At 44.8% G+C, this 18,053-nt stretch overlaps 1 protein-coding gene across 4 annotated transcripts; it reads right to left on the bottom strand.

The window, feature by feature from the left end:
• Nucleotides 1–180: 180 nt before the first annotated feature.
• On the bottom strand, nt 181–17,691 carry LOC136764498 (syntaxin-3). 4 transcript variants are annotated; one of them, XM_066718623.1, is made up of 11 exons: nt 17,250–17,691; nt 11,025–11,102; nt 10,805–10,904; nt 9,712–9,786; nt 9,128–9,195; nt 8,819–8,927; nt 8,647–8,720; nt 8,352–8,486; nt 7,448–7,558; nt 3,208–3,285; nt 181–1,261 (listed from the first exon to the last, which is right to left on the bottom strand). In XM_066718623.1, the coding sequence occupies exons 1-10, from the start codon at nt 17,277–17,279 to the stop codon at nt 3,208–3,210; spliced, it is 858 nt and encodes a 285-aa protein (XP_066574720.1). In that variant the 5' UTR covers nt 17,280–17,691; the 3' UTR covers nt 181–1,261. The 4 variants fall into 4 exon arrangements, 3 of the variants coding, with proteins under 3 accessions (XP_066574720.1, XP_066574719.1, XP_066574718.1); XR_010821208.1 differs by lacking the exons at nt 181–1,261; nt 3,208–3,285; nt 7,448–7,558 and adding exons at nt 3,955–5,442; nt 6,374–6,592; nt 7,901–8,011 and having other exon boundaries at nt 17,250–17,689; XM_066718622.1 differs by lacking the exons at nt 181–1,261; nt 3,208–3,285 and adding an exon at nt 3,955–5,442 and having other exon boundaries at nt 17,250–17,690.
• Between the last annotated feature and the right edge of the window lie 362 nt (nt 17,692–18,053).

The following is an 18,053-nucleotide window of genomic DNA, read 5'->3' as shown; positions in this document are numbered from 1 at the left end:
AATAATAGTGTATTGTAGTATGGCAGTGGAGTATGTTACAATATAGTATAGCATTGTGTTGTATTATGATGTATAGTAAGAACCCAGTTAGTTTAATTGTAAAATGCAGTGTAGTATAGTCTCTCTTTCTCTCTCCCTCTCTCTCTCAGATACAACCAGAAAATGTTTATTTTTTCCTTCAAAGAGTTTAATGTTACATCACAGTGGAAAACAGAACTGAATTTGTGTGACACAGAGAAACAAAAACAGTGAGAGAGAAAAGGGGAGAGAAGAGGGGAATAGAGCAGCTTATACAGACCGTAACCTTAAAGAACAGGGGAGAGATAGAGAGGGAGGGGTGTGGTGTAAGACTGTACAGACACATCTGTTGGGTCAGATTGCACTGACAGACAGGGTCAAAAACAGACGACCAACCAATACATCAATAATCAATAACAGCAATACCGGCTTCACTTCAAAGTGAACAGGCTAAGAGACATACTGACAACAGCTAACAACGACTCCGATACACTGAGATAAATTGGAATATTTATTATAGTAAGCATTATATTAGACATAATGATAATAATAATATAATAATAATCCAGAGATGGAGACAGTGCCCCCTCACTCTGTGCAGGCTCAGCAGGGAACTGCAGCTCACTGTCACCATAATAATAAAATAGAAATAATAGGAATAGTAGTACTAACAGTATTGTTATCATTATTAGCAGTATATGGGAGTTAGTTTTTTTTTTATTATATTGATTATTATTAGCATCGATATTAGTAGTATTACTGAAAGGTAACACTTAAAGGGTGTTTGTGTTCATTCGATGGAGGAGAGCTCCACTACACACCTTAACAGAAACAGAGAAAGAGAGAGAGAGAGAGAGAGAGAGAGAGAGAGAGAGAGAGAGGGTGGGACAACACAATATAGTACAGGACAGAGAGAGAAGCACCGATGAAGAAGAGAGATGTCTGGACCCGAAAGAGAAGGTGAGAGTGAAAAGGAGACATTCAGATATGGAGAAAAAGAGGGGGAGAAAGAAGGAGCGAGAGAAAGAGCCAGACAGAGCAAGACTGAGAGACCGAGAGAGTAACAGAGAGAGACAGGGAGCAAGGTAAGAGAGAGGGCAGCATTTGTGTGGTAGTGACTCCAGTAATGTCTACAGTCAGTCAGTCAGACAGACAGACAGGCAGACAAAGGGATAGACCGAGAGACTGTCAGGGTGTGTCCTGGCAACACCCTAAAATAGCAACACCAGAATCTTCTGTCCACCTGAAACACAACAGAGACCATCATTAATAACAATATTCTCAAAATCACTAGCACTGCGCAGCTGTCCAGGCAAACTACAACCCCCATGAGAGCCCCTGCTGATGAGTAATTTGTCTACATGTGACAGTAGGTGTTACATAAATTACAATCGAATATGTATTGTGTTTGGTAGTGTGCAGGTTAGAATCAGTGATAGTTTGTAGATTAGTGTACACATTTGTAGGACAATTTAGTTTAGGCGTATTGTTCACCAGTGATATTAATTTAACATAACAAATGTTACACGTTACATTAAGTAGGTTAGTAGCAGTAGTAAAAGCAGACATGTTAGTGTACATGATAGTAAGTATATGTATATGCACGTCAGAGGCAGCAATAATACAGCAGTACTGTATACTTCCCCTGTCCTCCTGTGACCAGCGGGGGTTATGATACACCAAGCAGGGACAGGAATATGGTTACCAGCATCATTTCTGCAAGTCGCCTGTGTAGCAGGCGCTGTTAGTTTCAGATAAGCGCACTGACAGCGGACAGACCACAAGAGCGCAAATATTGAAATGCAGCGCTTTGTTTTGAACCGAGACTTCTCACCACCCCCCCAAAACATCAACAGCCTAAACCGGCACTTCTCCAGCTTCACTCCACACACAGCCGAGCAACACCTGCAGCTCACATCAGCCACATAAACATTCAGCTATGAGCTATATATAAATCCGGCACATTGGTTTTTATGCATTGGTTGATGAGGTCGTGTCACTGTACAAAATGGCCTGTAAGTCAAGCATGAAAACTGTGGGAGTTATTGTACAAATGTAATTAATCATCATCATCATCATCATCATCATTGTGCAAGAGATCTGCTTTGAGACCAGGCAATGCAGGCAGCGATCAGTGTCTCAGTCATTCATGTCATAGGGGACAATGGTGTGTCTTAGGGGACAAAAGGACAATATGTGGGCCCTATAGCTTAATTATTAAATGACCACTACATTTGTGTGTGTGTGTGTTTATCATTGTCTCTGTTCGTCAGTCAATGTGTGTGTCTTGTCTTTTTGCTCATAGACACTATCAGACATTCACCTCCCCAGAATACAGTGAGTATAGCAGGCTAGATCATGGGCCCACATAAACAATATTTTTGTTGCTTATGACATTTTTTGCTCCCCGGTGACCCATTTTGTCTGTCCTGTACCACACTCTCTGGCTGTATTCAAAACCATGTACCACCATACTACACGTACTACTGTATATTCCAACATTTCAGTAGTATGCAGTATGTGTATTGGGCGTAGTATGTGAATTGTAGTATGGTAAAAGTACCCAGATGGTTTGCTACATTTGCCAAAATATGCAGTATACAACCAGAGCTCACTACAATAAATCCTGCATCCCATCATGCTGCATGGTTGGCTGATGTTCCATGTCACGTGAGATCACATGACATATACAGTACACTGAATCAGTCATCTTTATACTACATACTGGTCAGAAAATCAGTATGTGGCATGCAGTTATACTTAAACAGAATGCAGTGTGTAGTAGGGTAGTATGCATTTTTTTCTTTCATATGTGCATATTGCAGGAGTTATGGCTTAAACGGCTTCATTGGGCTCGGAGGCCATTTGCCGTGTACGGCCAGTTCAGCTGTAGAATGATCTCTAACCAGCTCAGTTCTATACTGCAGTGCAATATGGACCACACTGTGTCACGATTAGTTGAGCCAGGAGCGACAGTCTGAACAATCCAATCCTTTTAAAAAAAATGATTTGATTATGAATGAATAATCATTGAACATATCCAGTAAAGAAAGCACAAGCAACTTACTAGGTATCAAGTGCAAACACTGCAATGGCAGTCATTTTAGGTGACCATAGTTTTCGAACGGAATATTGACTCTCTGTGTATTGTGCCTCACCTCGAGGTGAACTGTGTATTTTGACTCTCACCTATGTGAACATGCTGCCCAGTGTAGAGGCCAGGATGATGGCCAGAATCAGACAGCAAACCATGATCATTATCTTCTTCTGCAGGGAGGGAGAGAGGGGACAGGGAGCAAAATCAAGAGGAAGGGGAGAGAAAAACAAAAGGGAAAAAAAAAGAGAGCAAGAGAGGGTGGAGATAGATGAGGGAGGATAATGGGGAGGAGACAGAAGAACAAAAAAGAAAGGGAAAGAGGGAGAAGAGAGGGATAGAACCCAATGGAAGGGAATGGAGGAAAAAGGAAAAGAAAGAAAAGAAAAACCGGGCAGAAGAAAAACGTCAGAAGAGAGGAAAGCAAAGAGGAAGACTGCAAAACAAAATCAGTTGGACATTGAAGAAAAAGAACAGCTACCATGATGGAATGGGGCTCATGGGAGCTGTAGTTCTGAAAGCAGGAGGGATGCCAAAGCCTGTGTGCTATTACACTGAGGATAGCATAAAGAGAGGCAGACAGAGACTCACACATAGACACGTATAGAACAGTAAGATGGACAGATACACAAGTTACATTAGACAGACACAGACAGGCTTACACACATATTTGAAAGCACTTAGACAGGCAGACACAAAGATAAATGCATACACACTGAGAGAGAGAGAGACAGACAGAGAGAGAGACTCACTTACAGATAGACACAATGAGAAACTGACAGATTTATGGGGTAGAGTTAATGAAATGCACAGACAGAAATTACTGATAACAAACCAGTTCCCACGGAAGGCAATAATCAAAACCTTTTAATTCAAAATACAGTCTTTGGCTTAGAAATGTACACAAATATTACAACATTGGGCAGGAAACGTCCAGGTCAAGGGTCAATAAGAGGTCATGGGTCACAGAGAGGTTGGGTGGTTACTGGGAGGTCATAGGGGCTTTGGTATGATGACTGGAGTGGATCTCTGTGGGGGGGGGGGGGAGGCTTAAGGGACTGTGCACAATATAAAGACATAGATTTAGCTATATACAGACATTTAGGTAGACCCAGAGTCTTTAAAGAGGGCTGACTGGGCAGTGGTGTCCTGTTGGAGTGTGAACAGTGAACCGTCACTGTGCAGGGGGGCGAAACACAGACGGAGGAGGAGGAGCAGAGTGAGGAAGAGGGTGGGGAAAGGGCACAGTGGGAAAGGGAGGAGAGAGAGAGAGAGAGAGAGAGAGAGAGGGGAGGAGGAAAGTGAGAGGGAGGGAGGCAGAATAAGGGAAAGGGAGACTAAATATAAAGAGAGAAGGGGAGAAGAAGGGGGCAGGGAGAGGGAGAGGGGAAGATGGAGGGAGGGTGGGATAGGAGATAGGAAGGAGTGTCAACCCCAGAACTGTATAAAATACTTAAGATAAAAATCTTTGAACTCCCTCATTTAAAATAGAAGAACTTGATAATAACAATACTAAAAATACATTTGGAATAAAAATAATCAAAGTCACATGATTTACACAACCCTAATCTCATTTGTTAAAATCCTGAGCAGTGGAGGCAGGACCTCTAAAAGGAAGTACATTCAACCTGCATCATTGATTGGTTGAGCCCAATGGGGAGACAGGAAGTTGGGCCAACAGGAAGGAATATTCACTGGAGTAGGAGGAGGAAGAAGAGGAGGCAGTAGATGGGTGGGTCTCTGATTTGCACGTTCAGACATTCTGATTGGCAGAGTATTGGACCCAAACAGGAAGTAAGGTGGCAGAGGAGGAGGGGTGGTGGTAGGTGCAGATCTTCGATTGGTAGAAGCGAGGATCAGTCTTCACAATCTTGGCAGGGATTGCCAGGGATTGGAGAGATGGGAGGCAGGACAAGTCCAGGACAGCTTCCTTCATTGGCTCGGGGAGGTAGGAAGGGAAGAAGGAGGAGTGAGAGAAAAACAGACTGCACTACACCACACAGTGTACTGTTCTGTGCACGTGTGTACTGGAATACATGTATGCGTGTCTGTACTGGACTGTATTTCTGTCCGTCTCTGTTTGTATGCGTTTCTCTCTCATTGCGAATTCTCTTGGCCCTTCTGTCTCCACCCCCCCACCTCTCACTCCGTCTCTCTCTCTCTCACTCTTTGTCTCCCTCTTCTCATTGGATGAAAAGCCAGTGAGGGATGGAGGGATGGAAGTATGGAGGAGGGATGCAGTCCTCTGGTCAGGACAGTGTGGTGCCCAATACAATGGCCAGGATGAGGAGGGCCAGTACAGTGCACACCACTCCCAGAACAATAGCCTTCTGTAGAGGAGACACAGAGAGAGACACAGTCACACCACACCCACTCCCACACAGTCACAGCCACTACTCCCAGAGAGGCATAGCAAACACACCGCATGCAAAACTGTGCCATTGTATTACAGGCCAGGCCAGGCCAGTCCAGTCCAATGTGTTAATGTCCAGTAAAGTCCAGTGTGACAGTCCAGTCCAGTCAGTCTCTGTATCAATATAGATTAATGCAAAGAGACCCCAGTATCACCAAAATAGCTCCACACACCATCCCAGCTACCTCAGCTCACCAGTACAGGCCAGCAACCAGTACAGACCAGCAATACCACACCTGTAAACACCAGTTACCTCATCACACACACAGTCACTGGTGATCCATTACTGGAGAAGAACAAAGAGCATCTCTCTTCCCTCTCTCAATGTACTGTAGTGTCCAGTCAGTCAGTGTGTCTGTACTGTATTAACCCTCTCTCTCTCAGTGCAGTGTTAATGTACTGTAGTGTCCAGTCAGTCAGTGTGTCTGTACTGTATTAACCCTCTCTCTCTCAGTGCAGTGTTAATGTACTGTAGTGTCCAGTCAGTCAGTGTGTCTGTACTGTATTAACCCTCTCTCTCTCAGTGCAGTGTTAATGTACTGTAGTGTCCAGTCAGTGTGTCTGTGCTGTATTAACCCTCTCTCTCTCAGTGCAGTGTTAATGTACTGTAGTGTCCAGTCAGTCAGTGTCTGTACTGTATTAACCCTCTCTCTCTCAGTGCAGTGTTAATGTACTGTAGTGTCCAGTCAGTCAGTGTGTCTGTACTGTATTAACCCTCTCTCTCTCAGTGCAGTGTTAATGTACTGTAGTGTCCAGTCAGTCAGTGTGTCTGTACTGTATTAACCCTCTCTCTCTCAGTCTCTCCAGTAATGGAACACAGGGTGCTGCAGTTTTCTGTTGCTACTCACAGGTGACCCTGCCCTCCCCTCCAGTCAGAGAGAAACAGAAAGAGAGAGATGGAGACAGAGAGATGGAGAGAGATGGAGGGACAGAGGGAGAGAGGTTGGGTGGGTGGGTGGGTGGAGGCACTCCAGGGATCAGCTCCGCCTCAGCCCCACTGACAGCCCCACGATGAGCGCCAGCACGGCCAGTACACACAGCACTATGAGTGTCAGCAGCAGCACCTTCTGCAGGGGAGGAGACACTACTGTACTACTGCATCACTGTCACTATACACCACTGTACTGGATCTATAGGCTCCACTGTATCACTCCACTTGTGCAGGAGCAGACATACACAACAACCACAACCTCCTGCTGGGCCACACGGCATCTCAGACACACATACACACACAGCTTCTACAGTCTGAGCTGTAGTGGTCAGACAGACAGACACAGTTAGTCTGAGGAGCACACAGACAGACAGACAGTGGAAGACATACTAAACAGAGAAAAGCAGAGGAAAGTAGAAAGAAGAACAGTGAGAGAGCAAGAGACAAGGAGAAAATATGAAAATAAAAGAGAAATAGAGGGTGGATGTGCTCCTGGCGGTTTGCGGACCGTTGTTGTGGGTGCTGTCCACAGTGACAGTGATCAGTAACAGGGAAGGTCTCCACACCTAGCTCAGCCTGAGTCACCGCTGACCCTGTTTCTCAGCGTGACAGCTCCAGGGCAGCTCTGGTTATTCCAGGGGGGTTTGGGGCAGTTTTTGATGGGCAGATGTTTGGGGAGAGTGTCAGGGCTAGATACGAGGTCATTCCAGGGTGGAAGGTCAGTATATTCCAGTGATTGGGTCCATGTACTGCAAGGAGGGGCTGAGTGTAATCCATGGAGGGGTTCAGAGTTATTCAGAGAGGGGGGGGGGGCAGTGTATTCCAGGGAGAGGGTCCATGTAATGCAAAGAGGGGGAGATTGTATCTTAGGGAAAGGGCTAGTATAATCCATTGAGGAAGTAAGTGTGTTCAAGGGAGGGGGTCAGTGTATTCCAGGGAGGGTGGAGGCAGGGGATTCCAGGGAGGGGTTCGATGTAATCCAGCGACTCACCCGGCGAGCCTCGCTCTGGAATTTGACAGCTTTCTTAGTGTCAGCCACTGCACGCTCCACGAAGCCCACTGATTGGTCCATATTGCTCTCGATCCTGTCAATCATACCGCCCTGACAGAGAGCGGGGAGGGGGAGGGGGCCGGGGCCGGGACCACCAGGATTGAGCAGAGAGAGAGGGAGGGACAGAGAGGATGTGATAGAGAAGGAGAGGTATAGAGACAGGGAGAGGGAGGGAGAAAGAGAGAGGTACAGAGAAAGGGAGAGAGAGGGACAGGAAGGCACAGAAAGGGAGATTGTGTTAGTGGAGAGAAAGTGGACACAAGTGATAATGGGACTGACACAGACAAGACCGTGTGCTGTACAGGGGGTACAGTATTGTACAGTGTGTTGTGTAGGGAAAGTACAGTGTGTTGTCCAGTGTTGTGGTGCATTTGTACAGTGTGAGTACAGTACCTTGCGTGCCTTGCTCTGGTATTTGACGGCTTTCTTGGTCTGAGCCTTGGCCACCTCTATATGATCCACTGACTTAGACACCTGAGCTTCTATATTATCTACAATATCACCCTGAGAGAGAGAAAGAGGGGGGGGGGAGGGGGGATTAATACAGTACTGACACACTGAATGACACACTGAATGACACACTGAATGACACACTGAATGACACACTGAATGACACAAGGTGAGTATTGGTGTGTAAGACAGAAGAGCTCTTACCTTGTCTCTGGCTCTCCTCAGAATGCAGTGAGCAGTGAGGGGAGAGGTCAGGGTTAAAAACATTCTTACAAAAATTGCCGAGAGAGACACCCACACACAACTAACCGCTAACCCACACACAAGTAACCACCAAACGGACACGCAGAGGGACACGTCCACGGACACGAAGCCCAGAGTGGTCAGTCAGTACCTGGTTCTCCACAAGCATGGCAATGTCCACAAACATGTCGTGCAGCTCTTTGATGCTGCTCTCCAGACGCACAATGTCTTTGTGTCGAGACTCGATCTCATTCAGGGCCTGCTTAGAGATACTGGAATCCACTATCTGTACAGAGACAAGGAGAAAGTAGAAGAGAAAAAGGGGGAGAGAGGATGAAGAGAGGCAAAGGGTAAGGGTAGGAGAGAAAGAGGGATAGTAATGTTAATGTTGTACATCCACGGAGACAGAGACAGGAAGACAGAGAGGCACAGAGAGGCAGTTTTACCCCAGAGGTGAAGATGGCTGGGTTTCCACTCTCCAGCATCTCCTCCAGCTCCTCATCTGTTGTGTTCTTACCAGCTAGAGAGAGAGAGAGAGAGGGTTAATATAGTATAGTACACTCACACAGACTCACTAACTGACTGGTTCACACACTGGCCAGTCCAGTGTGCACTCACTGATCTCCAGCTGTCTCTGGATGCGGCCCTTGCTCCTCTCTCGGAAGTCCACCTGGGCCTCATTGTACTTGGTCATCACCTCCACAAACTTCCTGGACAGAACAGAGTGCTGCAGAAAGAGAGGGGAGAGAGGGTACGAGAGAAAAGTCAGTACAGCGCATTAGCAACACTGAATCACTGACTGACTGTTTGACTACTACAGTACATGAACAATGTAAAGACAGCAAGAGAGAGACCCATACAGTCCCTGCCTAACTAGCTTCAGGGTGATTACTAGCCTCTAGGCTGATTAGATAATTAACTAATTACCTGAGACTTGCGTATCCGAAGGTCAGCTGACGACCGCTCCTCATCCTGCTCAATGTTGCGCTCGATGCCTGGGTAATGAGATAAATTAGTCAATTATCTCCATTGTCTAAAGTGTATTTAATAAGCAGTGGTTCCAAACCCTAGTCCTGGAGGACCCCCTACCCTGCTGGTTTGTTTCCAACCAAGCTCTCTACTTAATTGAACCCTTAATTTAACAATTTCCTAAATCAGGGCCTATTCATTATTCTAAACTGTAGGGGTTTTAAGTATAAAATTATATAAGGAACTTGTTATCTTATTAAGGAACTAACGTTTTATCAGTTACACAATATAAAAAGTCAAATGTAAGCAAATTACTTCAATTAAGTAATTCAGAGCTTGGTTGGAACAAAAAACATCAGGGTAGGGGCTCCTCCAGGACCAGGATTGATAACCACTGCAGTAAAGTATAGTCTCTCTGTGTATCAGTCAGTATGTCAGGCAGTCAGTTATTGTGTCAGTGTGTGTGTTCCTCTCAGTCAGTAAGTGTCTCAGTGCATCACGCAGTAAGTGTGTCAGAGTGTGTGTTTTTCAGTCAGACTGACTCTTCAGTTTGTTCCGAGCACTGTTGGCCATCTTTTTGATGTCATTGGTCAGGGTCTCCAGGTCATCTTTGGTCTCTGGGGGGAGAAAGAGAACAGTTCAGATCAGTGCAGTGTATACAGTACAGTGCAGGAGTGTATAGTACAGTGTGTACAGCAGATCAGTGCAGGAGTGTATAGTGTGTATCACATTGTGATGCGGGGCAGTGCCCTGTCTAGACGCCAAATATATTCTCCTTGTATTATTATTGCAGCAAGACTGTGTAACCGATGTATATACTTCAGCTTTGTACTCCAGGCAGGCCAGGTTCTGTGTCTGTGCAGCCGATTTCTAGAAAAAACATTTTCACTCAATGCCATACAGAGAACAAACGATAAAGGAGGAGTCTGTGTTAAAGTTTGGGGTACCTTAGTGACCTCACTGACACAATGTCCGGCAATCAAAGGGAGTAATCCTCTATATCAGTGGTTATCAATCCTGGTCCTGGAGGAACACCTACCCTGTTGGTTTTTGTTCCAACCTAGCTCTCAATTACTTAATTGAACCCTAAACTGAAGTAATAATTTGCTTGCATTTTAATGTGTAACTGATAAAAAGTTGGTCTCCTTAATAAGATAAGTATACAATTATATAAGGAACTTAACTTAAAACCCCTACAGTTTAGAGTAATTAAAAGGCTCTGATTTAGAAAATGATTTCTTAAATTAAGGGTTCAATTAAGTAACAGATCTTGTTTGGAACAAAAACCAGCAGGGTAGGGGGGGTCCTCGAGGACCAGGATCGATAACCACTGCTATATATGACAGAAAGGCCCTTTATGAGCACTTTATGTTTGAATAAACTGCTTTGGTATTATTCTAATGAATCAGGTCCTGATTGTTCCTGTAGGCCTGTCTACTGAGGGAGGACATTTCATCACAGTGCATAGGTGTGTAGCAGATCAGTGCAGCAGTACAGAGACGGAAAGGAGCGTATTAGTGTATATGTACAGTGTATGTGTTGTGGAGGAGTGTGTACAGTGCAGTTACTCTGCTCGGTGGGGAGGGTGGACAGGGTGTACAGAGGAGTGGGTGTACAGTGCAGTTGTGTAATTACTCTGCTCGGTGGTGGGGGCGGACAGGATGATGGAGTACAGTTTCTTGACCTCGACCACATTCTCATCAATCTTGTCAATGTTGTTCCTGATCTCCTCAATCTGAAACACAGGCACACATCCTGAGCACACACTGAACACAATTACGGACGCACACATTTAGCACAACACAAACAAACACACTAACATATCAATGCACGCATGCACGCAGTTCTCTCTCACCTGAACGAAGAACTCGTCCATGAAGGCTCCATTGTCAATGGCAATCTCCACATCGTCCACATCATCCGTGTCACACGTCTGCACAGACACAAGCCACAAAACAATAACACACAAAACAGATCAGTCAGGGCTGCACTAAACACACTGCCTTGACCCTGTTATTTTGCACTGATTGTATTACTGCACTTGCTCTGCTAATAAATAATTTTAAAATGAATGGGGTCAAAGGTCATATAGCCGTTTTGTCTGGGGGCAAAGGTTATGTAAGTTATGAGTAGGGGTCAAAAATCAAGATTAAAATGTTACTTGGTGTCACAGACCATGTGGCTGTTTTCTGGGGTCAAAGGTTATGTAAAAAAACGATGTTGGGGGGTTAAAGGTCACAAAGTCACTGCATCCACAAGCCAGAGGTCAAGTACAAGTTGGTTCCAAATTCAAAGGTCATATATCGGTGTTGTAGGGGCATAGGTCAAGTGCAAGTTGTATCCCATGCAACAGTTATGTTGTCGGGGGAACAGGAGAGGATGGGACAGGATGGGACGGGCCGACACACTTATATGTTACACACAGGTATGACAACAGATTGGGTTTTGGGATGTAACCGCATAACAGCGTGTGACAGAAAGTGTATTGTAACAGCACTCTATCATTAAAATTACATAAAATAATGACTTTCTGCTCTCAGACACTGGGTTTATTTAATAGGAATACAGATGTATAGGTTATATTGTATGATTTGAGTAATTTAAAGTATTGCAGTTAAATCACAATAAAGTATTTCCCTCTCGTATATGAGAGGCATACACATTGTGGGACAAGAAGACCAGAATAAGGCAAGAAACACTGCAATTACAGCCAGTTATCTCCCAGCCTCCTTAGTGGGGCACTTAAGATCAATCAGATAATCATTGAGAGGCAAGATCATGAACTACAGTATTTCTCCCCCGGGGTCATACAGTGTCACCTGATACAAGTAAGTTTTAAAAAGACATTTCAGATTCCTATTCATTATACTTATTATTTGTATCTTGGCAGACATTCTTATCCAGGGTGACAAAATCCTTCTGTATTTAGGGCGGATTTGTATGCAAGTGAACTGCTGTAACAGTACAAAAGGAGGTTGTTTTTGTTTCCAAGTTTGCAGGAATTAACGAGAGTGAAACATTGTCAGGAGGAGACTAGGAAGTTAATTAAAGCAAGCAACAGAACTCGTTCACCACACCTCTGTCATTTATTCCAGCACATTTTTTAAGTCTGGTTGTTAGGATGGTTTACAAAGTAACACTGATGAATAATAATGTTTATCAGGAATGTATTAATGTAGTGGCTCCCCTGTAGAGAAACCCCTGTATTTTTTTGGTTTGTGTTCAACTACTTAATTGAACAAAACAATGCATATACAACAGTTTAAATCAATTTCAAAAGCTGTGTTTATTTCAAGATACAATGCACACCTTGTATTAATATATATCCATATCCATATCTATATTATACAGATAGATAGACAGATAGATAGATCACACACAATCAATTTGATAGTTAAACTAAGTAACTGAGCTAATTTGGAAGGAAGAAACATAGAAGAGTGAGGGGGTCCCTAGGGTTTGGATTAGGAACCATTCTATTTAGATATTATATTAATAAATATATATTGTATTAATAAAGAGGAAAAAGGCTTACAAAATACTTTAAAATGCTGTACTTGCAAATTCAGCCAATATTCTGAGACATTTCATAAAGTTAGCCCAGATTCTGGGCCATTTCACTAAGGGATAAAATCAGTGATCTTTATTTAAATATCAAACATTACATATATCCGTTGATTGTAAGCTAGGCAACATACACAGTTTTAAGGTCTTATACAATGCAATTCAGTGGCAAACCCACTATCACTTTAACATTTCCACAATGTTGGCCAAGAATATGGGCATCTCAGAAAGTTATTTATAAACATAATAACATTTGTCAATAACTTGATACATTAAACTCAGTAATGTGCTCCCACATGGTTTAATTAAGAGATTAACCCTTTACATAGAAGAGGTTCTCCCCATGTAGCTATAAACAACTATCTCTATATATCAATATATAGATCTATTTAACCTTATCCATTTCTACTTTTATTTAATGATGGCAAACCATATTGTATTCACCATCTGTGTCTGCATCTCTCACTCTCAGGCGCTAAACAGGCTGCCAACATCATATACCTCTGACAGATATGGACCAATCAAAACGTGAGGCTGTTATGCATTTCCATCCCCAAAACCGAGCAGTTGCCATACCTCATGTAACGAGGTCATACAGCTTACTCATGTCAGGGCAAAGGTCACGAACAATTACCCTCAGTTGGCCTCTGCAGTGACTGCAGCCACTGTACTGTTCATCAAGAATATGTGCACCCCGGCAACACCAGTACAGGCAGTGCACTGTGGAGATTCAGCCCCAGTTTATCATTTTCATTGTTTCCCCTGATTCTCCCAGGAGCCCTCTGGCTGGTAGGAGAGACAATCTGGGGACTTCCTTTTATCACAGCTTTCAGTTTGCATCCAGCCCAGAGAGGAGCAGCTGGGAAGATCCACTGCCACTACACTGACGCACTGGAAAAAAGCGACAGGGCGCCCTCTTACCACAGGTTACACACGCACGGGTCTTTACGGTTTAAAATGTGCTACAGTTGTGGAGTCATGGATGTAAGGGCTGATTCTGGGGGCAAACTGACAGACTGCTTGTGTGATGTCATCACTTTTCACTAAGACATAGCAAGCATGTCAGTCAGTGGGTCAGTCAGTGTGTAATTCTGTCAGTCAGTCAGTGTGTCAGCAGGTTAAGCATCACTGTAACAGATTGAATGGTCACAGCAGCCAAGAAAAGCTAGCGAGTGTGGGCTGGGCCACAGACAGGAAGTGTGGGGTCCCATGACCAGTCCTGTGGGGTCAAGGGTCATGCACTGCTGCCATGTACCAATCAGGCAACATGACAAAAAACAGCAGTGCACTGTCACCCACAACACGCAGGGCCATTCGAACAGTGTCTGAATGAAAAGGATGAAAGACACGCTGATGCTGAACACACTGAGCAAACTGAACACATTGAATACACTGAACACACAACACTTAACATGCAGGGCAATTCAAACTTAATGAGACTGAGCAGGACTGGAGCTATAACCAGAATCAAAAGACTAAGACAGCCTCTCCCACTGGCAGGGGTTTCTCTCACATCGAGGGGAGAGCAGAGCAGCGACTCAACACAACACTCAACTGGTATTTTTAGTTCTGTATTTCTGTCTAACTCAGCCTATAGACAGCAGCTATGTATGTGTGTGAGTGCAAGAGTGTGAATGAGAGTGTGAGGGGGCGTGAGTGTCAGTGTGTGTGTGGTCACACGGAGGCCTAGGGTACAAAGTCCACAGTTTGTTTCTTGAGTCATAAGCAGTCAGTCAGTCAGTCAGCATGTCAGTCAGTCACTCACTCACTCACTCATAGTCAGTCAGTCTGTGTGTTGTTTATTCCACTCCACGCAGTAACAGTAACTCAGGGTAAACCTGCAGAACCACTCTATTTCCATAGAGCACCTGCTTCAATGCAAACACTGAGAGAAAGAAAGAGGAAGGGAGGGAGGGGTAGACTGTGTGACAGAGGTGCAGAGACAGTTACAATAGGGGGCTACAGTAACAGAATAGTACAGTCAGTGTGTCAGCAAGTCAGTCAGTGTGTCAGTAAAAACAGTACAGTGCTGCAGCAGTTTAAATATATTACAGAGAGAATCAGAGAGAAGAAACACCTCACTGTGCTTTACATATAGACTACAGCTGCAGGGCTGGGAGAGGCCAGAGAGGAAGGAAGGATAACTGGGGCAATGAGGTAAAGGAGAAGGAGGATGAGGGATGGAAGAGAGAGAGGGTTAATACAGTACAGACACACTGACTGACTGGACACTACAGTACATTAACACTGCACTGAGAGAGAGGGTTAATACAGTACAGACACACTGACTGACTGGACACTACAGTACATTAACACTGCACTGAGAGAGAGAGGGTTAATACAGTACAGACACACTGACTGACTGGACACTACAGTACATTAACACTGCACTGAAAGAGAGGGTTAATACAGTACAGACACATTGACTGACTGGACACTACAGTACATTAACACTGCACTGAGAGAGAGGGTTAATACAGTACAGACACACTGACTGACTGGACACTACAGTACATTAACACTGCACTGAGAGAGAGAGGGTTAATACAGTACAGACACACTGACTGACTGGACACTACAGTACATTAACACTGCACTGAGAGAGAGAGGGTTAATACAGTACAGACACACTGACTGACTGGACACTACAGTACATTAACACTGCACTGAGAGAGAGAGGGTTAATACAGTACAGACACACTGACTGACTGGACACTACAGTACATTAACACTGCACTGAGAGAGAGAGGGTTAATACAGTACACACACTGACTGACTGGACACTACAGTACATTAACACTGCACTGAGAGAGAGAGGGTTAATACAGTACAGACACACTGACTGGACACTACAGTACATTAACACTGCACTGAGAGAGAGAGGGTTAATACAGTACAGACACACTGACTGGACACTACAGTACATTAACACTGCACTGAGAGAGAGAGGGTTAATACAGTACAGACACACTGACTGACTGGACACTACAGTACATTAACACTGCACTGAGAGAGAGGGTTAATACAGTACAGACACACTGACTGACTGGACACTACAGTACATTAACACTGCACTGAGAGAGAGAGGGTTAATACAGTACAGACACACTGACTGACTGGACACTACAGTACATTAACACTGCACTGAGAGAGAGAGGGTTAATACAGTACAGACACACTGACTGGACACTACAGTACATTAACACTGCACTGAGAGAGAGGGTTAATACAGTACAGACACACTGACTGACTGGACACTACAGTACATTAACACTGCACTGAGAGAGAGAGGGTTAATACAGTACAGACACACTGACTGACTGGACACTACAGTACATTAACACTGCACTGAGAGAGAGAGGGTTAATACAGTACAGACACACTGACTGACTGGACACTACAGTACATTAACACTGCACTGAGAGAGAGAGGGTTAATACAGTACAGACACACTGACTGGACACTACAGTACATTAACACTGCACTGAGAGAGAGAGGGTTAATACAGTACAGACACACTGACTGGACACTACAGTACATTAACACTGCACTGAGAGAGAGGGAGAGAGGGGGGGGGAGGTATAAAAGGAGGACAGAAGGGTGAGGGAGAAAGACAGAAGGGGACAGTGAAAGGTGGATGGTGGATGAACGAGAGAACCACAAAGAAGAAAACATGGGAAATGGGAGGTGGGGAAAGAGAGGGGAAGAGATCAAGTGAGAGGGGGGGAAGGGAGAGAAAGTTGGAAAAGTAAAATGGCAAGGAGGGACAGAGAGGGAAGGGGAGAGGAAGAAAGAGGAGACAGCATGAGAAAATGAGAGAAAAGAGGGAGGGGGGGGTGTAACGTAATCTCCCCCGACGGCAGTAAATCAAAACACTATTCAACGATAACAGTCCTGCTGCAGTATCGCAACAAGCAGCGGCTGTCCCGCCGTCCTTGAGCGGACCGATGGAGGGGTCGAGAAGAAAAGATAAGGAAAAAAACGCCGTCTCTCTCCTCTATCTCTCTCCCTCCCCCTATGGAGCAGCTGACCGACTGACACCCTGGGTTTACAGGTGCCGGTTTAAAGAGACAGACACCGGGGAAAGAGAGAGAGAGAGAGAGAGAGAGAGAGACGGGAAAGAAAGACTTCTGCGAATAAACAAGATGTGTGTAAATACGCTCCCTGCACAACAGCAAGACCAGGCAGTCACAAGCGCCAGTCCGGCTACCTGTGCACACAGCGCTCATTATCAAACGCCTCATTACTATCATGGCTGGACTCCCTGTAGTTGACCCCACGACTGGCAATACTGAAGAGTCCATAGCTGGAATCTATATTATTATTATTATTATTGTTCAAATGTGCTTTGGGGAAAAGGGAAATCTGTCACAAACGTGAGACATCTGTGTATCTATCTACATCACATGACCCCCCCGGCGCTGACCGACAACGCTTCATTGTGTCGTTTGGACGGTTTTAAAAAATAATACATACAAATATTTGTAAAATAAGCTGATTGTCCTGCCGTACTTACTGCTTTGAGCTGCTCCAGTCGATCTTTCATGGTGAAATGCGAGTCAGGCGGATATGAATACCAGTACCAGGATATACAATATTAAAATAAAGAAATACAATAATAACTAGTTATGTAAATAAATCAGTAATCCACGACAGCAGACGGTCTTTTCATCCAAAACTTAGTTCTCCTCCTCAGTAAGAAAAACCCAGCTCCGGCTGTCCGGACTGCAGACCAGCCTGCGCTGTGCGGAGACTGTGATCAAAGCCGCGGTCCGCACTCAGCGCTGCACGGTCAATATGGAGGTCTGTGTCTTTCGCGTAGCCCACTAGCTCCCGACTCTATCCGCTCAAAAGGGATTAAGACGGCAGTTGTGTACAGTGACTTTAATCTCTCTCCCCCTCCCTCCTCTCTCTCTCTCTCTCTCTATCTCTCTCTCTCTCATTCTGTTCACACTCCACCAGAGAAACGCACTTTAGCGTCCGCGCATGCGCCCCAGCGCTGCTCTCCCATCGCCAGAGGTCTTAATTCCCGTTTGCGCCCACCACGCCCCTCAGCGCTAATACCTGCGTTGAGCCGACCTGGCTGGACTCTTAAAGGGGACGCGTCTCTATTAGTCCCTCTCTCTGTCAATGTACAGCCCAGTCAGTGTGTACTGTACTGTATGAATCCCCCCCCCCTCTCTCTCTTTCAGTTTGTATACTGTAGTGCAGTACAGTGTAGTAAACTGGCTTATAGTGCAGTGTAGGTCAGTACAATGTGGAATAGTGGCCTGTAGTATAACACAGTACATTGTAATGCAGTGCAGTGTATCATGTGTAG

Source organism: Amia ocellicauda, chromosome 12, assembly GCF_036373705.1.
Source record: "Amia ocellicauda isolate fAmiCal2 chromosome 12, fAmiCal2.hap1, whole genome shotgun sequence".
NCBI lineage: Eukaryota > Metazoa > Chordata > Actinopteri > Amiiformes > Amiidae > Amia > Amia ocellicauda.
This window is presented reverse-complemented; position numbering and strand designations above follow the sequence as displayed.

Coding starts and splice junctions, on each gene's coding strand:
- LOC136764498 (XM_066718622.1), bottom strand. CDS start 17,279: ATGAAAGATCGACTGGAGCAGCTCAAAGCA. Junction 9,196..9,711: donor TGCTCGGAACAAACTGAAGA/GTCAGTCTGACT, acceptor CTCATTACCCAG/GCATCGAGCGCAACATTGAG. Junction 8,721..8,818: donor CCAGAGACAGCTGGAGATCA/GTGAGTGCACAC, acceptor CTCTCTCTCTAG/CTGGTAAGAACACAACAGAT.